Source organism: Phaethon aethereus, assembly GCF_964289735.1.
Source record: "Phaethon aethereus genome assembly, chromosome: 2".
Classification (NCBI taxonomy): domain Eukaryota; kingdom Metazoa; phylum Chordata; class Aves; order Phaethontiformes; family Phaethontidae; genus Phaethon; species Phaethon aethereus.
Window position 1 is genome coordinate 164,706,776 of NC_138582.1, and position 22,815 is coordinate 164,729,590.

General features: G+C 38.9%; 1 protein-coding gene across 1 annotated transcript in view; it reads left to right on the forward strand.

Moving 5' to 3' along the window:
• XYLB (xylulokinase) overlaps positions 1-22,815 on the forward strand; it is a gene marked incomplete at both ends in the record, with an annotated part of 87,583 nt that overhangs the window by 18,150 nt on the left and 46,618 nt on the right. The window contains 6 exons of the mRNA XM_082015165.1: positions 316-397; positions 1,522-1,562; positions 1,975-2,090; positions 4,472-4,587; positions 6,697-6,770; positions 8,128-8,224. Of these exons, the coding sequence (XP_081871291.1) occupies positions 316-397; positions 1,522-1,562; positions 1,975-2,090; positions 4,472-4,587; positions 6,697-6,770; positions 8,128-8,224 (526 nt within the window). The remainder of the gene's footprint in view (positions 1-315; positions 398-1,521; positions 1,563-1,974; positions 2,091-4,471; positions 4,588-6,696; positions 6,771-8,127; positions 8,225-22,815) is intronic.

Consider the following 22,815-nt stretch of genomic DNA (forward strand, 5'->3'; position numbering starts at 1 on the left):
GTATGTGTGCAAAATAGATGGATGTGTTTATGTCACTGGGTGTGAATAACTGGAGAGACACCCCAAGCTAAAATGGTACTGTTTACTTAACCTATTTCAAAATACAATCTGAGGGTATTTCCGTGAGGTTCTCGACAATAAAAAAAATTGGTTAAAAATCTTTGAAATATTCATTCACACCTTAAATACACAGGAATGATTATTACAGCTTCTTTGGGGTTTTCAGTTCTATGTAACAACACATTGTGTCATATATTGCAAGATTACTTTCCATTTTTTAAGCTTTTTTGCCTTTCCCTTTCTTTCTTTCCTTAGGGGCCCATTTCTCCATATTATAGTCAGCGTTATGGGTTTAGTCCAGACTGTAAAATAGTAGCATTTACAGGAGACAATCCAGGTAAGATGATTAAATGTGTAAGATTCAGTGAATATGATTATGTATGTCCTAAAATTCAACATCAATCTCATTGGTTCTCAGGTGCTCCCTATACAATGAAAGAATACCGTGTTTATCAACATTAATATACCTTTTTCCAACAGCCTTCCATCACTGGTTCTTCTGAGGTATAGACATCTTGGATAAGCTGGGCATGACAAATGAATTCTCTTTTGCCTAGTAATAGAGGTGACTTCATTTGCTTCTTGATAACTTCAGTTTTGGTTTGCCTGCCCCTAAGAAGCTATTCTTGCTATGAACTGCTAACATTTTAACTTAGAAATTACGAGTTAAAAAATTGCTGTTACATCTTTTCAAGCAAAAAGGTTGAGATGGACCTTATAGGCTTTCTCTAAGAATTAGAGCTGTCCTTTTGTCAGACTGATAGATCTCGGTATAAAGGAAGGTGTTAATTTAGGGTCAGTTTTTGGAATCCTGGAGAATCTTTCGGTGTAGCTGGCCCAGCTGTATTCAGCTGATATAATAAATTCCAATATTGAGTTAATTTAGGGTCAGTTTTTGGAATCCTGGAGAATCTTTCGGTGTAGAGCAAAGACGTCTGTTTCTCAAGACTGTGAAAATAAAATACTTATCTGTATTACAGTAGCATATGTAGGCTTGAATCAAGATGGAAGGCTTCATCATTGTATATTTTACATTCATATTCTGGGACATAGTTAAACTTTGCATTTTCCAAAAGTCCATTTTTCTTCTACACATTCAAATATGGCTTAGTCCAATAAACATGTGAGTAGTCTCATGTAAGTGGGAGTGTTTCTCCTTTAAAGTGTGTTGTTAAGTAAGGGCCCGCTGTATTTAAAACCTGAATACATAAAACATTAGAGTGTTTTATGCAGTTCCATAGTATTTTGTCGTAAGCTTTTTGATTCTGTTAAAAACCACTCCCTCACCCAATGCTTTGCCCATCTTTTACAGTGTATATGCCAAGGCCATCACGAGCATATTTGCTATTCATTTTGTACCTTGAGATGGTGAATGTGATGTATTATGATGTCTCATGCAACATGCTATGATTAAGTCAAATGAGTAACTTTTTATTTGGTTTTCTGACTCTTTGCTTTCAGCATCATTGGCAGGGATGAGACTTCAAGAAGGGGATATTGCAGTAAGTCAAAATGTACTCCCGAAAACTGTCTGTATCCCTGAATAAATGAAACACATGAAATGTAAAATACCTGTATGTTATCAGTTGAATTTATCTCTTAGTGTTGATTTTCTGTTTATTGGATTCACGCTTGTTTTACTTCTATCAATCTGTAAGCTGCCTGAAAGATTTTAAGTAAACTCTTGTGACTATTTTTAACTGATACTCCAGACATTAAAACGTAAGCCTTCATCTAGTATGTATTTCAATAGCCTGACAACCTAAGTCAGAGCTAGTTTCAGCACGAATCCAATTGACTTAATGTGTAATTTAAAAACAATTAGTGGTAGTAACAAATGGTTTTAATTTAATTTCTGTATTGCTTTCCATGCACGTTGTGATAACGCTTCAGTTGTTTTTTTTTTTTCTCCAGATTAGCCTTGGCACAAGTGACACATTGTTTCTGTGGATCCAAGAACCAACTCCTGCCTTAGAAGGTCATATCCTCTGCAATCCTGTTGATTCTCAAACATATATGGCACTTTTATGGTAATAGCATTTATTTTTTGTACATCTGGGATCAATAACTTACATTTCTTTCTCTGTGTTAGTGGTTTTTATTTCTTTTGCAAAATTATAATGAATAGAACATTCAGCATTCTGTAGAGTATATGGCAATGTACTGCTGAAACTTTTGCCTCAACGTTATAGCATTGCTGTTGTTTGAGTAACCTGAAGCTGCAGAGTTGTGGAGGGTAAATTCTCATGGCAATAAAAAGCTGAAATTATTTTTGCGTATATGTAGAGCCAGTTCGTTATGAGTCTAAGGTAATACATTTAATGTACAGGAATAACAATCTTCTGAAATATAATAATGTGAAATGTCAGAAGCTTGACCAGGCTGTATAACTTCTGTGCTCTTCCAGTGGTCCAGAGGGGGCATAACAGGGCAGGTGAAGATTCTCTTTTCATACAGGAGTATAATCAGTGCTGTTCCGGGATGTATTAGGTTGTGCATATGGAATATACTGAGGTCTCAAGAAACCCAGCTGAGACAATGATCCTTATGGTAGTTTTTGGCTGCTGTGATTCAGGAATTGTTTGGCCCCTTGCCAGACAAGTAGGTGGAAAGATGGCCTGAAGCTATGTTTTCCCTCACTGAGTCACCGTATTCAGGGCAAAAACTTCCAAACCAGGTCAGAGTGCTCAGGCAAATATTTACAAGTAATATGCAGATAAATTTTGTGTCTAAATCCCCTGGACTGTAGGTGCTTGTAACTCAAAGCTTCAGCAAAGCTCAAATCTGTCCTTTAACTGTAACGTTGAGTCTTACCTGTACAGTAATAGGATGCTGTAGATGACAGTGGGAACAGTGCTCGTGAAGTTGAGTTCAAAAGCAAGTTACTGGGTTTCATAGTATGATTTCCCAGCAGTTGGGGTTTTTTTTGAAGTTTTGCATTTAAGTTTCTCTTTTACCCAGTATTTTTCCCACTTTAGCTGTGTAAAAGAGCTATATAAACAATGTGTTTGTGATAAGAAAGGAGAGGCACAGGCATTCTTCTGAATAACTTTTCTAAATAACTGCCATTCTTTTACTGCAGCTTAACATGTGCGGAAGGCCAAACCTGCCTTTCAGAACAGAAGGTATTTCTGTAGCCATGCAGATATAGGGAGTTCCTGTTCCCCCTGCCTAGCCATTTCTACCCTGACACTGCCCCTTTTGCAGCAATGCCCCTTTTTTTATAAAATAGTGGAGTTAATAGGGGACTACCTGGGTTAGTAGAAAAAGAGTGCCAAGCTACCAGGTGGAGTATTTGTATAGAAAACTCAAGTAACTTCAGCTGCTGCTACTGAGCAAGTTCAGTAATTTCCTTGCCCTCTTTCTGGATATTTCTGTGCCTTTCCTGGTGAGTTGCTCTGATAACTCTGTGCTGGAGAGTATTCAAACTGCTTTCTTCTGGGTCTGAGTCAAATGCTGCAGTATTTTGCAGGACTATTATATTTACAGAGGAAGCAAAGGAGGTGGCTGCATAAAGGGTGCAAAGACCATAAACAGTGAACAGATGTATAGTTTACAGCGTGGTTTACTGGCTCTCGACCAGAACTGTGCAGATGCAGCTGTGCTGCTTTCCTTTGCCAGATATTGGCATGGAGCTAGACCTCATAAGTCTTGTTGGACCCAAGCTGACTCTATCCTGGTACCATGCCCCTGAAATCATAAATGCAATGTAGATGGCTCCTTACAGAGTCATCTCAGAGTGATCTTTTTAGTGCTGTGTCAGAGTGCTTCTGACAACACCTAATAGAGCTACCTCTGCACCCACAGCACAGAACATTTCTCTCTAAAGCAGTTACTAGCTTCATCTGCAGATAGTCCAAACCTAAGTATTCATCTTGGCTGTTGGATGCAACCAGGCTTGGTGAAGCCCTTCATGTGAGTGCTGGCACAGTGCAGAAACACAGCTCCACAGGACCTGCCCTAGGGCCAGCATGGTCAGAGCTCCTGCTGCTGCTGCATCAGTGTGTACCATGTGTTCCCCAGTGCTTTGAACTCCAGGAGACCATAGTAATTCAAGCAGTGGGCTGCAACTCCTGTGCATGAAGCTCTGAGGAGATGTCTTAGCTGTTCAGAGACAGCCTGGGTTTAGCATGGCCTGCCAGACTGGGTCTAAGCTAACTCTTTGGAGAGATGTATACCAGCATCTCTGCACTGCGTTCCTCAACATGTCCTGTAATATGTTTTTTCTCTCTTACTTAGTTTTCTTCCTCTCCATCTTCTTCCATAATGAAGAAATGATTGTATCCTTTAGCTGGCCCAGCTGTATTCAGCTGATATAATAAATTCCAATATTGAGTAAAACAACAAATTGCTGTAAAAATCTAGAGCCAAATGTTTTGGAAAATACATATGGTATGTTTGTGTGTTTCAGTTTTAAGAATGGCTCTCTGATGAGAGAGAGGATCAGAGATGACTGTGCTTCAGGCTCGTGGGATGAATTCTCCAAGGCCTTATCATCTACTGTTGCTGGAAACAATGGAAACTTGGGTATGAACCTTAGCATATGAACCTGGGAGTTCCCGTGTTTGCTTAGACACATGTTTTTTTGGGAGTTGTACCTACTTTTTACTTGGGTCAAGATAAAGGCGAATAATTAAGTTAACTAGAGCAAGGGCAATTCCTAATGTATGCTTAGCTTGCCCACAGAGCATTTCTAAGTGTCATGATAGTATTTTTCTTCAATATTCACTAAAGAAGAAAATTATATTTATGGAGCTTTTTTGGTCATTGAGAGGGTGTTAGTAGCATCTCAGCTGTAGAATGTTTAAAACTAGTAATTTCTGAAGGAGGCTTTCATTAAAGTTTGTTTCTTTTTGCTGAAGACTCAAACCAAGTGGATTAAGTAGCTCCATATTATTTCTTTCTCAATCTTCGACGGTTTTGATCTCTAAACATTACTCTAGAATCTTGTTCAGTGCATGTGAGCAAAGCAGGAATATGAAATGGTATCTAGATTTTCTGCATTTTCCTCAATGCCTGTCACAGTGTCATTTCATCCCTGTTTTTTCCACATTATGCTAAGTGAATTAAATCAAACAAAATGATGATGAAAACATTTAAAAAATATTAATAAACCCATGTATTTGAAGTTTTAAGTTATTTTCTTTCCTACAGTTTAACAGTTCACTGGTGTAGTATATAGCTCTGAAATAAGTTATTCAAAGGTAAGTATGTGTGTAATCAAGCTGAAAATTAACCATTGCAGAGCTGGATTTGAAATCATTGCAATCATACTAGATCTGAATTGATATGATTAAAATGGATATAAAAAACCCTGTAGGTAGAGAAGTTTTTTAATGTCGATATTTAAGCTATAGAAGACTTCATTCCTTAGGAAAGTGAATTTAAGATACAGTTTCTTGACACTGTGAGGTTAGCACCGATTTAATTTTTAGAAGTTCTGTTATGTTGTCTGTTGAATGCAGTCTCTGTGGGGTATTAAAATGACCAGGAATCTCTTTTCACTAGAAGACAAATCAATTCAGGTGTTTCAGAAAAAGGGAAGAGTAGTGTGTGAGAAGATGCCCTGGAGGCTGCGGAGGTTTGGAGATGGGCAGAGGCAGCTGCTGGAGTGAGGTTGAGAGAATGAGAGGAACAGAGGTAACAGGGAAAAGGGGGAGTGGTGAACAGATGAGGGTCCTGTTGCATCTGGGAGGTAGCTGAGAAGGCTAATAAACTGAGTCTACTTGAAGACCTCATCTGTCAGATTCAGGGTGGCAGCAGGGTCAGAAAGGAAATTTTGGCATATACATTCCCAGGTAGGGCCTGCAGATCTGTAACCCGCAGTGTTGCTTACAGGCAGGTTTTCAGAATGTTTAACCAAAAAGACTGTGTGCTAAAGCACAATACTGGTTTTGGTTTTTGGCTAGTATTCATAGGGCTGCTAGGACAGCATACTCTTGTTCCAAAGATCTGAACCTTAGAAACTCTCCGTAGTTTCTTAGCTATTCTGTTCAGTTTTTCTGTCCTCATTTTCTTTTTTTGTCTCCTTTCCTGAATATCTTTTTCTGACCAACCATTCTTGCCCTCAGCACAAGAGGAATCTTTCTCACACTTTTTGTCTAGCTGTCCACAAAGCATTACTACATTTCTTCAGATCTCATCAAAACTATTCAGAGACCAGCTCTGCTTCATGACTTAAAATATCTGATGTTCTCTGATAAGGTCCTGAAACCTAATCCAGTGCATGAAGTGCTCCAGTATTCCTGTACTCTTCTTACTGACTTACCATTTTTTCTGTTTGTTTTTTTTCTTTCACCCTTGCATAACAACCACTGAAACTATTTCTGAGATGTATTATATATTATGTATGTTACTTGCATGTGTGTGTTCTGCTGGATGTGTGCTCTTTTGTAGGCTTTTTGTTTGTTATATTGTTTGGATGCCTAGAGCCAGACATGCTGAAGATCCACATTTTTGTAAACTGGAAGTACTTAAATTCAATAAATGTCTGGACTGAAATGAGTTAAGAAACAGGCTGTGTGGTGACTCAAATGACATGATAAACATTCATTATCATTTTAGCTGTGTGCTGAAATAAGATTCCAACTTTGGTCTAGGAGCAAACATGACACTCTTTAATGTTCCTTGGTGCAGGCTTCTACTTTGATGTGATGGAAATTACTCCTGAAGCAGTTGGGATTCACAGATTCAGCAGAGACAACCAAAAGGTAGTAATAATTTAGTTAACATCTCAAACCTTGAAGGAGTACTGTCAAGGTTTGAAATCTTTGCTGTTATCTTTTTTTTTTTTTGTCTGAGATACTTGCTTTCAAGTTTCGTTTATTGATGCAAGTCCCTGCATTGATTTTCATAAGGAAGTATTTGGTCTGTAGCTTGAGAATATCTACAGTGCAAAGTCTGAACTAGAACTTACATGATATTTTTTGAGGAAATATTTCCTTTACTGGAAAATGTGGATTTACTGAAACCAACACTGTTTCTGAAACAGGATTAACTTTAAGCTTATTGAGAGCTTAGTACACTTACATGACTTACTCCCCATCTTCTAAGTTTCAGACACATAGATAACGGTGTGTTGAAACTTTGGGCTATAATATTTTTGTCCTGCTCAAAATCTGTATGTAAAGACCTCATTTTGCTGCCCTGCATGTCTTGGAGTAACCTACAAGCCACACAGAACTATGTAAGTAAACACAGGCTCAAGTGCAGTTGAAGTTAAAATGGAAATTATGCTGTGGAAAGAAAAGCTTTTTATATCTTTTCTTCTTTTTCTTTTGAGGAATGGATGTTGTTTAAATGTCTGGCTTTCTGGGTGTTACTGAAACTCAACAGATGTCTTTGATCAGTCATGACTCCCAGTCGATTAGACCTCACCTAGGTGAACAGAGATTGATAGTATCTTGTGTTTGCAGGGTAGCACTAGTCTTTCAAATGTTTGCTGTTTAAATGAATGCTTAATCACTTCTAGCTGTTATACAAGTTATAGGCACTTTTTGTAGTGCATGGAAAAACTCAACTTTTTCTGAAAGATTCTTTGTTTGTAGTTCAATATTTTCCTACTTCTGTTGCCTTTCTCATATTATGGTTGATGAAAGAAAAATATTATATACAGAAATTAAATAAATTAATGAAAAGGTTGCATAGTTTCACTCTTGTGCAGAAATCATTTTAAACTTTTGTGACATGGCTTAATGCATCTGAATTTTATCTACTTGCTTTACTTTTATATTTTTGAGATACTGATTCTTAAGCAGCTTTTGCTGCAGAGAAATGCATAGAGAACAGTTTGCAACTTGTGCTAGAACCTCTTCCCATCGTGCATTAATTTCAAGTTTGATGGATTTGCCAATAGTACTGAGGTTATGCATTGCGTTCTCTGTCATGAGTCTTTAGGTCCATGTTGTGTCTATGAATGAAGAACGGGGCCTAGTAGAAAGCAGACTTCAGGGTGAAGACAAGGATAATCAACCATAAATCTGTCTTGTGTTTTTAACCAGTCTCTAGCTTGGCACTGTATACTGTGTAAGGTGCTTGTTAACTTAATGCATTCCCTCTTTCATACAGGTTTCAGACTTTCCAAAGGAGGTGGAAATACGAGCATTGATTGAAGGGCAGTTCATGTCCAAGAGGATTCATGCTGAAAAGCTGGGATATAAAGTCAGTAAGTATAATGAAAAAGCTGCAGAACTAATGGCACTAGAGATCAAACACAAAGGCAGGACTCCTGACAGTATTGTGATTTTTGTCCTGCCTGATAGATACAGAAACTGGTATGAATTCTAAATTAGCCTCCTGGAAAAAAAATTGACGATGCGTTGGGGGCCAGTTTTTGCAGATGTTAACTTTAGAAGGACCAATGGTTTAACTTTAAGATGACTTCTTTTTCAAGTATTCTTGCTGGTTCATTGTTACTGAGCTGCATTGCCAATTTTTAAATAAGCGTTTGAGCTTCGATAGCTTGTTAAGTGAAAAGACCAGCCTTCTGCCTAAAGCAGGAGACCGTAACTCAGAAAATCTAAAATCTATGTTCAGTTCCTGGATCTGCCATAAGCTGCTCACTTACCTCTTTACCTCAATTTTCTGTTAATAAAGCAGAAGCCCTTTCCCTGTCTTGTGATTTTAGAAAGCAAGAATTCCTGCTCCCTAGAATTTATAACATGAATAGTTTTTAGCACATTGGAACAACAAAATCAGACAGTATTTTACCTATGGAAGTAGGATTGGATCATTATTAGCTGTGCAATTCTACAAAAAGAATACAGACAAGTTGGTAAGATGTTTTATTGGTATTTTCTGTCAGTGTATCAGCCAGTGGCATCTTAAAAAATACTCAGTTAACTCATCTTGAGGGTTTTTAACTAATGTTTGCTTTAAAAAAAATCTTATTTTTATTTACATCCCGACCTTCTTTACAAGCCAATCCTGACCTCCTGCTTTACAAGCCATTGCTTGACTCATACCTGCAGACTTTTATCCATAATCATGAAGGATAGAATTTTTATTTTTTATTTTTAAGAGAGAACTCCAGGAGCTGAAAGTTGAGAAAATGAAACTCTGGATACAAATTTGTTCCAGATACTGGAACAAATCACAGGGCTTGGCAACACCACCTCATAAATTTATTAACATAAGTAATAAACTTATTAGCAAAATATTAAACTGATTTGTTAATAAGTTTGTTATATACTTAAAACTGTATTTATTTGGGGAGGTTATTTATGGAGACAGGCAGAGATTCAAATAGATGCTGTTTAAATTACCTGTTTATCCTTCGTTCTTAGATTCTGCTGCACCAAAAGCTTGGCTTATGTAGCCTAGAAAGCTCATGGCTGAAGAGGATACTTCTGCACTCTGTAAATGTCAGGAGTTAGACAAACACCAGAGTGCGAGAAGAGCTATTTAAGATATCAGACACAGAAACAAAGGGCTAGAAATTATCTGTGAATACATTTAGTATAACTAGTTTGAGGATGTGGCTTAATAAGCTATAAAAACTTTTTTTTTAAAAATGCTGTAGATGCCTACAGTAAAAAGGAGATGGGTGTGATTGCATTGTGTTCCTGTAGATTCCTTGGAACCTTGTATGCTTTTGTTTTGTTGCATCCCAAGGGTCTTTTAGCTATTTGGTAACTAACAGATGAGTTGCTTTAAAAAAGAACTGCTGTATGTAGCGTAGGCTATATGCATTTCCCTCTTTTCCTGAGAGTGGTATTATTTAAATGTCATATTCTGTTATTTGTGTAGGGATGGCAGGCTTACATCTGCATTTGTTGTGTGACAGCTCTGAAAACAGGGTGTGTTCTGAATGTGTTTCAGGGTACAGTTGAGCATTGTGGAAATTACTCTGGTATTGTTTAATAGCTGCTGTTTTTCAGGACGCTTTTTTTTTTTTTTAATGTGATTTAAAAGCTTATTTATCTTTTGGATGAAATATACAGTCAGGACCCTTGTGTTTATTCAATTCCTTTTAGGCCTTGTCTACATTGGGAATTTACTTTGATTTTTTTCCAGGAATCAAGCTGATTTACATTCAGAAATATAATTAGAGCAGTGCAAATCTTGGCTGCTGCTGTTGTTTTTTACACCAGTGGGAGAATACAGTAATAATTACTCACAAGATCCACAGAGTTATATGATGACACCTATTAAATTGATCTGTAACAGAAATGAAGTGACATGGTCAGTCACAACAAATGCTTTGCCATGGTGTCCTGAGGTTTGTGTGGTGCCATCTCTAAGTGATGTGAGTCAGAAACCCGGCTAAGAATTTCCCTACCTCTGGCATCAAGGTGCTGGAAAATCATTTTGGCATAGTCTCTATTCTTGGGCCAAATGCAGTTTGGATGACTGTAATCTTAAAAGCAGCAGTGTATGTGGAAGAGAATTTTGTAAAAATAAATAAAAAAAATCTGTCATATGGAGTTTGTGGTTATGCACTGTGAACATGACAAACATTAGATAATCCCTTAGAATTTACTTTCAGTTAATGAATATATTATCTTACTGGGAGTAGTATTTTGAATCCTCGGTCTAGCTAGCTCTGCAGGAAGAAGTGCAATGATGCTGAAAAAGTGTTTTACCTGTGAGCTTTTGTTCCCAGTTTGATGTATTCAGTACATTATAAATCTTACATAAATTGCAAATAATAGTTTTAAAAAAAACCTTTAAAACAGCTCCTCAGGTGCTGTTTGTGCTTGTGCACAGGTTCCAGTGCAGCTCCCGTGCCAGTAGAGGGCAGGGGATTCTGTCTCATGATTTTTGTCTCGGAGGCTGGGATGTGTTTTGAAAATGGCACGGAGGCACCAGATGATCCTTAGGAGAAAAGTTAAACTTTACATTAATCGTGATTTAAGGGTTTTAAAAGTGTGTGTCACTCTGTTCTAATTGCTCTAATCTTTCTCAATCAGATTTCAAGGGAAATCATTCAGTAACACCCTGTATCCTGTTTTGCTTATGTGCTTAGGGGGTGGATAGAGCGTTGTGATCTAGAAACAAACAAGTGAAGTTTGTTCTGTGCCTGTTGTTTACATCCTCCGATTCAGAGATTCATGTAGATAAGGTGTAGATTTGCTGTTCCGCCTTTATTTTCCTGGATTTTGCTTGTATCATAAACACCTTCTGTTTTGTCACTTCCTTTTTCTGCTTGCAGCCATCCCCTTTTGAAAGCTAAACTCACAACTGGAGTTCAGAGGCTAGTCATACAGACATGCTTGCTGCGTGGTTTGAAGACAGTCTGAAGTCAAACCCATGGCAACTTTATAGGGAAATGACAGTGTCTGCAGCTCAGTGACACAGGTGATCACAGCAGCTATAAAGCTGTCAGTGGTTCAGACTGATCTGCCAGTATATACTTTAATAATCTTGATGATCACTTCAGAATTGCTTCTATTCCTGACCAAGCAATGCTAAAAATCATATTGACACTGACTGGAGAACATTGCAACGGTCCTTGCTTGGACCTAGTGAAGCTGCCCTGCTAAAGACCCACAAAACCAATTATTCTTGGGAGCAAAATCTACACCCCTGCCCACTGATGGGTGAAGTAAATATTGCCATGATGTATGTTATGTATGCTGAAGAAAAACAGCACACAGGTTCTGATGTTGATCCCACATGTAGTCAGTTGATATTTAAATGATGTGCTGGTCTACAGTGTAGAAACCTTCATGTCAATGGTAATCTGAGCACTAGTCTATACGTACTGGGTCAGATGTGTGCTAGACTTGTGTTAAATAAGCTTTTGTGGGACTGCAGCAGCAATTAATAAATCCTGCCTTGTAAGTAGGCTGATTATCTGGCCTGGGGTCTGTGTTGAAGCTGTCAGGTTGGAACAGGGCTTTCTGCCTTCACATTGTTGTGCCTGTCAGTGGGTTCATAGTACTTCAGTTGCCTGATGTGCTGTTTGTGTCACATTTATACCTTTAGGAATCTGATTCTGCCACCTAACTGTCATTAGTAGGGGGAGATGGATAGAAGGTGCCAAATTTTACAAGCGCAAGCTTTGTCCATTAAATCCTGCGTCTGTGTTTATGATGTGATTTACAGTTTCTTATGTACATAAATCCATTGCTTGCAAATAATGCTGGTGCCATGAATTCTACTCAGTGTACTTGGTGCTTAAGTACTGGCTGGGGTGACAGACATGCCCATGGCTTTGCACTGGTGTAAAAATGAGCCAATTTTTTCCCTTGTGATACATGTTACTGGTGTTTCAAATGTGTGAAAGTACATCTTTCTGATTGGATATACAACGGGATGCATTCTTAAACAAAACAGCAGTCCTGCAGTGCTAGGAAAAAAGGAAATGTCAGACCATGCTGGGCCTGATTTCTCAGTGATTAGAGGGGAAGCTTACATTTTCTGAAGAGCTCAGCCTTAAGATTATGTGAGGGCAAACTCCAAGGTGCCAAATTTCTTTTTTCTTCAGGTGGTGTTTTCTTCTGATGCTCTTTTCAGCAGGTTGAGGATGGTAATAATGTGTGGCTCTTTGTCTGCAGAGAAGTCAGTCTGATGGTGTGAGGGGAGCTCAGAAAATATCAATTAGTATAACACGGAGCGGTTGTGTTTCATTGTTCATGTTGCCATGTGGAGGCACAGAAACCTGAAGGTGAGGCATGAGGCTGTCACTTCACAGCAAAGTGTTGGTCCATTGGAGGATGAAGTGGCTCTCCGGTTTGGCAAGGCTAGATGCCACTGGTCCTTGGGACACTCCGGGGATAACTTTGTGTCAGGCTAGGAGGCAGGTTTTTCTGCTAGTTGTTGTTTGTGACTGGCTTCTGTGATTGTCGTCTCCAAAACTCTTAGGAATTATCAGGAACGTTGGGGTACTTGTTCCATCAGTCACCTTTGCCTTCACCGCTAAGTGTGTTTCTACTCCAGTGGTAGCAGTGTTTTGGCTGAAATGAGGAACGCTGTGAGTGAGGCCATTTTGTAGTTGCATACAGATTAAATTGATGTTTACGCCCTGCAGGATTTAAATTTCTTAGAGAAATCAATACTAAAATGTTGTGTTGGCTTCGTGCTTGTCTCTTGCTGTTTGCTGCTAAGAGTGCTGATGGTGTTTCAGCAGCATGAGGGTGATGGCTTTGTTAGGGACCTTTTGCTTCAGCAAGTGAGTGAAAACTGTTTAAAAATATTCAGGGGACAGTGCCCTTGACAGGAGAGAAGTCCTCTGTTTAAAATAACAGTGAATAGTGGTAACGGTCAGATTGGAACATATGTGAATAGTGATGGGGTAGAGCGTACCGCTTGGTATGCAGTACAAACAGACCATAAATACCACCCTTGCCTTTAGATCTTAAGCCTATATTTCTGAGGGAGGAGTGTTGGCTCAAGAAGTACTTACAAATTCATCAAAGGCAGGATCTTCCTCCCAGATAAGCCAGTGATTCTGCTGCAGAGGATATTTGTATTTTCTGATGAAACTTCTGGCTGATAACAGTGCCAGTGTCAGATGGGCAATACCTTGCCAAGAACTTGACCGTATCCCCTCTTATTTCCCACAGAGCATTGGACTTTTAGCACGTAGCAGAGCCTTCTAGGCACGATCAAGCAAGGCTTGGTTTTAAGCCAGTGATCTGGAGTGAAAGGTTGGTTAGCTCATTACCAATTCCCTGACCAAGTGTTTTACAAAAAGGGCTTTTTATTATTACTTGGCTCAGGAAAGTACAGTATTAGTTAAACTAATTTTTAAAAGGGTTAGATAAAATGTCTCTAAAGGAAATGACCTAATGTGCTTTAAGGAAGCTGCTTACGTGCTCTAGAATTTTTCATGCAGTGGCTATTGTCTTGCTTTTATTTTGTTTTACTGTTGTTATACATATACAGGAAACACAATGAAGGCAGAAACTCTGAAGAGTTAATAAAAAGATTGGAAGGGTTACTATCTGTCTGTCTTTCCTGACACAATGATAAAATGCTGTCATTGTTTGAACAGTCGCTTTTAATGTTTGGTCAGCAAAAGACCAAGTATGTAAATGGTTCAATTCCTGTGCCCTGATGTTAGGAGAGATTGTTTATGACTGTTTCAGTGGATGTACTGTTCAAGCACTATTCAGAAAAATAGTCAAGCTGTCAGTTGGCTGGTTTTGTTAGAGCTTCATGGATCTCTAGAAGCTGGGGACTTGGAGATCAGCTGGGTTATCTAATAAATCTCCTTTTATCACTTGTTTTTTTGAGACTGATCTACAGCTTTAAATCCATTTAGATTAGCAAGGAAATGACATGATTGCAGTCTACAAGTACCTTCTTGGGGAAAGGAAACTTGATAGTATAGGACTCTTGAGCCTTACAGACAGAAACATTAGGCTCAATAATTGGACGTTGAAGGTAGGCAAACCGCAAATGACAAGCAAGGTTCAGATTTTTAACAGAAACTGAAATCAAACAGTGCAGCAGTTGACAGTGGTGTAGTGAATTCTTTTGCACGGACAGTTTTAAGAACAAGTTTGGGTTTTTTTTCTAAAAACAGGTGCTGCTCTAGTCCAAAGAGATAATTTATCTTATAGAGAGTGAGTTCAAAGGATCAGCGTGGTTCATTCTGTCTCAGGCACATGGGGATCTGTAAGAGATGCCATTGCTAGGAAGCTCATCTGATTCACAGCTATATATACACTGCTTTGTATTAATCATTTATACCAAGAGCCGCTGATGGTATCACTGTAAATGATGCCCTGTTCTGATGATCATTCTGCGTGTAAAATATTATATTTACCTTAGTTGCCACTTAGTCAAATGTTACATATTTATTATCTTAAATCTTTCTTTCTGTATTTTCATTTTTGTTGCTCAGATGTGACAGGCCTGTTAGTGAACTCTAATCAGCTCTCCCAAGTTTCCCTACTTCCTCCAGCTGTCTTTCCTTTTTTCTGGTTTAAGGTGATTCAGCTTCTCTTACAGATCTCACGTTATGCAGTTCTGAGCACTAAGTGTCTCAATGCTTTCAGCTGCATCAACCCACACGAGGTTTTTCAGTGTTAACAGGGGTTCTACTACATAAGTCGTTCTTTCCCTACCTACTCTATTTGCCTGCACGTACAGTGATTTTTAGCTGTGATTGAGTTTGTTGCATGAGATTAGACAAGACAGATTTGCCTTAGTTTAAAAGGGAGCATTGCCTAAGTTTTTAAAACAATTTTAAGTATCTAAAGCTTTGGTTCCATCCAGGCTTTCATTTCCAGAGGACAGCTACTCAGTGCTTATACAGATGATCTCAAAAAAACCCCAACCACCCTCCACATTTCTTGTTTAAGTAAAAACCAAGTAAAAGTTCACATGTCTGTGGACAAGGCGAATTTCACAGTCTACTTGTATAACTTTAATTCCCTTCAGACATGAAAGAATTAATTTGGACAGCTTTTTTTTTTATTTCTTGGCTGTGGTTTTCAAGAACGCACATGAAGGGTATTCTTTTTTCTGCCTTTAAACTATAATGTTATTTAGCCTGTATGTGGTGTGTCTAATTTATGCACTAGCAAAGGTATGCGTGGCACATGTAAAATGACAGGTCTCGGCTCCAAGGCTTTCACAGTGTCAGTTTAGTCCAAGTGTAAAGGGTGGCAAAGGATGCGAAGTTCATGAAAAATAAGCTTCCAGTGCAATACGTACTCCTAAAGTTCTCTCCTTGACGTAAGAACAGAAATTTTTTAGCTTTGCACTTGGAGGCTGGAATTTGGGATCAGTGACAGGACTGACCTGAAGCAGAAAAATCGGATGTGTGGAAGAGTGAGATTAGAGCATCCACAGAATTAAGTCCCTTAATGATATGGTAGGTGCCATGAAATTCCTGATGCCAGCTTTTGGACAGAGAGATAATTTCTCTCTGATGTTCAAAAGGCTGGACTTGACAGTCTTTTACAGTTGCCTTCAGCTCATCGGTGCTATATTCATAGTTGGAAAATGTAAAGAAGTTGCGAAAGAACACAAAGAAGAAGTTTGCTTGAATCTGAAATTGTATTTTTCGGAATGCACTTACAGTGATCGTACAGCATGAGGCAGACTTACAGTAACACTAAGGAGTACATGCTGAGCATTCGTACATCAATTACTACTCAAGTAGAGAGTGAGTTTAAAAATGGCCACTTCTCTGCCACTTCTGTTGGTTTTAAAGTTATTGGTCTTCCATTTGGCAATATTTGAAGCTTAGTAAGAAATCTCAAGACATTTCTGAAAGCTGGAAATTTGAAATTAAAAATTGAAGTATGTATGTACAATAAACAAAGGGTGGGTTTGTGATGATTTTATTTTTGAAAGTGTCTCAAAGTGTAATTGTTCTCTAAAGGATAGCTCTACTACAGATAAATTCACTTGTCAATCTTCGTCTGAAATGTTACTAAATTGTAGCTTAACTCTTAATATTTTAGCTCCTTGTGTGCCTATCTTGGCTGATTCTTCTGAAAGGTGTAAGTATTAGAAGTTTTCAGAAGTTCTGGTGGATAAAAGTTTCACCATGAGGGTGGTGAGCCACTGGCCCAGGTTGCCCAGAGAGGTGGTAGATGCCCCATCCCTGGCAACATTCCAGGTCAGGCTGGATGGGGCTCTGAGCAACCTGCTCTAGTTGAAGATGTCCCTGCTTATTCCAGGGGGTTTGGACTAGATGGCCTTTAGACATCCCTTCCAACCCAAACTATCCTATTCTATGAAAATTCAATTAGACCCTGTTTGCCAAAATCAGCTAGCGTCTTTCTAAAATATAAATCTGTGTGCTTTTGTATTTCCAGTTTTGCAATGACACTAAGTGAAAGGAATGGCTGCGTAGGAGTTTGAATGAGCTGAATGCCCTGCCTGAAAAACTCCACTAGAAGGTGTTTGATGTGCTCAAACACATAATATTGAATTGTCTCTTTTTACGAAACAACAATATTAACAAAGGTTAATTAATATTAACACTAAACAATGTATATTTGTTATAGAAGTAGTATCAAATGCCAGTAGTATTTTAGGCAACAAATGAACCGACTTGGACATACGTTCAATTTCCTTAGCCTAAAGTTGGTAGCCAAAGTTTCACTATACTTGCCTATCTAGTCAATCTGCTCCATCATTGATAGCAGCTTTCTTCAGGGTGTTCTCATATCCTGTTTTCAGCAGATTAAGATCACTTCTGTTACATTTCAAATATGGGCTTTGTTGGTAGAGGGCTTTGGATCCTAGAGGTATCCATGTGCTGAAGGAAGGCTTCTGGCGTGCTCTATTCCAGCACGTCCTTGGCCACCTCCTCTGTGTTTCCAGGATTGGGTCACTCAGTTCCTTCCCCCTCCATTGCTGGTATCTATTACCGAACAGGTAAATGTCAATATTTGTCTGTAGGTAGCTATTTCCATTTATGCATTTCAAGAAGTAATTACGGAAAGCTGGATGGCACTCAGCATTGTTACAAATCAGCAAAATATTTCAGTCCTCTCCAAGGCCAACTTAAAAACAAAATAGCAGAAAATAATGTCATATATTAGCGTGCATAGCAGCAGCCCTATGAGTTGCATTCGAATGAAGGCAGTCACTGGTCACAGAGCTGGAGGGATTTTAAAGGATATTTTCAAAAGCATTCACCCTCTTCACTCAAGGTGCTCTTGATCTTTTTCTTCTGTGTTTATTCTGGTCAAAAATGAAGTTTTTGTTATTTTGAAGTACTTCTAATTATGATGGTAATACAAACGTACAAGTGGAGAGCTGCTTGAGTAATCTCTTCAAATTAAGTGCACTTCTAGTTAAATGGCTTAAGTTTACCTGCAAGTGAACACTTGTGCTGCAGAGAGTGTGGTACAAAGCTTTGTATTTCATATCTGATTTTGTCTGTAAGCCTGGTACCCACTGAAATGCAGGTGAGCATCTGAAGGCGTTGTGTTTGAAGTATGACACATTAAAATAAAAAATTGCTGGAATATCTATTCGAAAAGGTGGAATTGTGTTTTTAAGTAAATTGCAGGTACTCAGGACCTAGTGGCTTCCTGTTTATTTTTGTGTTTTAAATTCCTTTATTATTCATTGCTGAAAGGTATTAATAAATTGTTTCAACTACAGTTGCTGCTATGAGCTGTGATATAGGTCAGTGCAAATTTAAAGTATTATCTAGGCTGTTGCAAGGCATTCCTGTTGAATTCAGTGTTGCCATTTGCATGAATAAGGGTTAATAATGAAAACCATGATAGTGTAGGACTACAACCCTAATTTCCAAAATCCTTGTATATGCTTGAAAATGAGCTAGATAGCTCCTTGGACGCCTGGCCATTTAACCATTTTTCACAAAAAAAAGGGGCTGAACTGATAGAGTGAGCAGTTCCAGTTTAGAGAGGCCTCAGTTTGACTTCTTGCATCCACATCCTCTCTACATGCTTTCTGGCTGGCCTGATGGCATGTCCAACGCCCCAAAATCAGCTGCAAATTCCAGGAGATTGCAAAAGGAAAAATATGTTGAGGACTGGGGTAGGATATGTTATATTCTACTGGTTAAAACAAGACAGTTTTATTTATATATATACGTGTATATATATGTAAAAGTTTTTATTTATACACACACTCACACACTTTATATATCTATAAAAATGCATATATCATACAAATAACTGTTCTGTATCTTTTAGGGGATGGGAGGCAATATCGGAGACTTACAGAAACTGTTGTGTTATAACTGGCATATTTCTGAAATTAGTTCTTTTGTCTGAGCAGTCACTCCTGTGCAAGAGGTTGGTACATGTGGAGATGCAGAAAAATATCTTGTAAAACTCATGTGGCTTGGGTAACTCACGTGTGTCTGATGCTTGGCAGCAATACCACAAATGTATGGGAAATGTGATCTAATGGATAGTATATACCTAAGGGCTCCACATAAAAGGCTCAAAGAACAATTATCTAAGTTGAATGCAGTGTTCTAAAAACAGCTTCATCTATTTTCCTGCCATTTTTTGTGCTTTTCCTCTAAATAACTCTAATGTATATTAATTAATTGCTTGAAATAATACCAATAAATCTAACAAGGTTTGTCTAAAGCTTGACTGCACAGAGGAAACTTCATGTTTGTTTCGGTGGTGAGAGAAAAAAATCATTTACTGAAAATACTAAGAAAGCTAATATTAATTTGGATGCAACTTAATGAAATCTTTAATGGCTTTTTAAAATTGTTTTATTTTCCTTAGATTTTAATTTGAATTAAATCATTACTATTGTTAAATTAGTTAAACACTAAATTAAGAAATGCAAATGAAGTGAGCCCAAAATCCAATGTGATTATTGTTTTTATTGATATATGTAGGCTAGTGGTGTGGAACAAATTCCAATTATATCTGATCTGTTATTTGCAGTACAAGTTCCTGACTCTTCATTAAGTGTAATACATTAGATTAAATGCTTTGCTCGATAAGAGCTTGGAAAATACTAGTACTACAATAAATGTCTTGCTGCTTTTGCCTCTTTCTTTGGGCTGTTAGCACTGTGTATAATGCAGGCTGCAAGGCTTTCTAGTTTAAAGTTTTAAAATCCTGCCCAGCTGTGATCACCAGAGAAGGATAAATGTAAACCTACATTTAAATGTAGACCTAAATGTAATCTAAATGTAAACCAAAATGTAAACGCTACCTAAAGCTAGCATAGTCGCAGGAGGCCCAGGAGAGAGGGAGAGTTGCTAAAGGCAACTCCATTACATACATGAGTTCACCTGAATAGATGTTCAGTGGCTTCTGCTATGCTAACGTTAAATACTAGTAGCTAGTGAGGAAAATGCTAGTTTCACATGATATATTCCCTTATATGATTAAAACATTCAAAAGAAATGAAGTGTGTCTTCAAGTATCAGAACCCGATTATTCCAAGTTGCTCTTTCTCATTTGGTTTATATTTTTATAAAATACTGTATCCTAAACTGACCGAAATCAGTAGAAATCTAGGTAGGAAAGAGGAAAATGTATGTGCCATTTTGGGTTTGTCTGCTTGTGCACAGTCAAGGTACTTGTCTATGTAAAAGCTCCTTTTTAATTTTTAAGCTATTGTTTCCTCGGAAGCCATTCAGGAAGGCAAAATTGAGCAAACCAGCTGCCAAAGCTGCCCGTAGCTACCCTGTGGCCGTCCCAGGTGGAGAGAGGACACTGTAACTGTGGGTATGCCTTGCTGCAGGGCTGGCCCAGTGCAGCTCTGGGCAAGCCAGGCACACGTGGTGGTACCACGTTCCCGAGCTGTGGCTGGTTTGTGCCTGTACCGCTGCATCCGTCCCGGTGCTGCATGGCTCTGGATAAGATGGTAGGGTTTCTCTGGTGTCTTTCAGAGCTCTTGTTTGAGCTGATAGAGGAATTGTATTATTATATAGTGTGGAAGAACTTGTGTCTCCTATTGAGCCCCCATGCAGAAGTGTTCTTAGCTTGCCATTGCAGTAGTATAAAAAACTTTCAGCTCAGCATGCTCCTCACTTCACTTTATTCTAGTGGTGTCAAGACATATGTCCAATATAAATGGATGAACTGCCTCTGCTTCTGGCTGCACTGTATTTGCAGTAGGGTGTAGAGAGAAAACATGAGACCTCATCACTGTTTTATAGCCTTCTGGAAGGCACTTTTGGACTTTGGTGGGGAATCCATGCAAGTGGGATGCTGGCGGAGCAGTGGCGACAGCTGATGTTTGCAGCAATTGCTGTAAATTTACAGCAATTGCTCTGGTTTCACTGTGTACATACTTTTTTTTCCTCCCATTGTATGAGGTAAGCAGCGCTAGTAGTTGCGTAATCATCCACGTGAGTAAAACTGATTTGGCTTCAGTCAGCGGTTAACCTTTTCCTGGCAGGAGAACTGTTGGAGTTGTTGTGATGGAGGCTTGTGAGGTAGTTATTGTTCTGGTTTACCCTAATATGGTGGGCATAGCTAGTGTATCCAAAGTGCTAGTTGGCTTTGGGAGATGGGATTCCAATGCTGTGGTTAAGTCATTTGCGATGTCTATGAGGGGAGCATGTGGCAGAGGTAGGACAAGACACTGAGCATGGGTGTTAGCCTTCTCACCCTGTGCCCCGAGAAACTTCTGCCCATTCTACTTCAAATATTGGAAACCAGTCCTTTTCCCCTACTCTCTCTCTGTCCTCCGCCGCCTCCTCTTTCAGTTTTTCTGTGTTCTGCGTCAGCCTGCATCCAGTCTCACTAAAAATAGTTCTGTGAAGGCATTGAAAGAGACCATAATGTTTTGTTAATAGAATGAGTGAAAAAAACTTCTGCATCACAACGAGGACGTCATGGTATTTGCCATGTTGCTTTGTTTCACGCATTTGACTGCTACCATACAGTTAGCAAAATGCTTCTTCCCTTTCTTGATGCTTTCCTCCCATGCCCATCATTGCACAAATCTTTGGAGTGTGGCTCCAGAATCTCCCGCTGAAACACTTGTTTGTCAGTACAGTCTATTTGTGCTACTGCATTCCCATGGTCATCAGAACCCCTGTTCTGTGCCTGGAATAAAAATGAGACCAAGCTAGCTCAAAAACCTCTAGTATGTTGGGCATGGTTTCTTGGTGAGGGTGAAGCCAGCTATTGAGTGCCTCATTGCAACAGTGGCGTGTAGATGAGTTTCTGGGTTACAAACAGAGATTTTTACCTTGCAGGAGATGTCTTGTGGTTTTGAGACTGACATTGCTTGGGCTTCTCTTCTGGAAGATTTTTGAAAATGCTCTTACAGAGATGTTTTCAGGTGCTTCTTCCAAACTTATGAGTCTTTTTGCCACGCTGTGATCAGAGGATAACTAGACTTCCAGAATGATCCTCTGGCCATCTAAGCACCATGTTGCAATGGCATCGTCTTGTACTTGCTTAACTGAGTTGAATAGTGTGGCACTGCAGCAATTTGCAAAGAATGAGGAGCTCCGCTTCCAGGAAGAGCAAACTGTGTGTTGTTTTCAATGCATCCTAGTTAAATGGGAAGCAATTATGGAGAAGTCCTGGGGGCACTGGCATGGAGGAAAAGTGGATTGGTATTGAAGTTTAAGGTTTGACCGTGCTGCACAATAGGAACTTATATTGCATCTTCCTGCAAAACAGGCTGGTTTCAGGTGGATGAAGTGGTTTGCAGGCTCTGACCCAGCCCAGGCAATCAAGGCCAGTATCAATGAAAGTACAGGTGTTATGAATAGTGAGGATAAGTAGTGCTGGATTAGAATATAAATCTTAATCAGGATTAAGCCTCAGCAAATATGTATCTATGGAGCAGAATGTTCTGTATGAATAGGAAACAAGCTAGATAAATAGATCCCACAATTTCTGAGGCAGCTCTCCTTCAGTCTGTGAGTGGTAGCGTCCTTTCACACTCCAAGGACAGTTCTTATTGCAGTGAAGGTGAAGTTTTTCTTTGAAATCAGATTTGTTGGCCCATGACTGAGAAAAACTCGCTGCAGGATTTGTGCAGGATTCACTCACCCCATCTGAAATTCTGTCAGGGCTGAAATGAAATGTGAGCAAGAGGAAGAACTATGTAATGGTACAGGCTCATTTGTTTTCACATGAATACATTAGAGCAAAATCTCACTTTCATGAATCAGCATTTCCTTTGTCAATAACTTTCAATATTAAACAGTAAGGTGTCACCAGGATTATACAGGAGGAAAAGTAAATTAAACTGCAACAAAAGATTTTTGAGGGTAAATTGACAGCTCAGGTCTTGATTCATGGTTCAGCTACGGAACAGGATGGGAATAACTGTTTCCTTCCCACCATGTTTAAAATTGTTTTGTAACTGAGAGATAAAAAGGACATTTCCGAATCCTTAGAGTATACCAGTTTATCCAAATCCCAC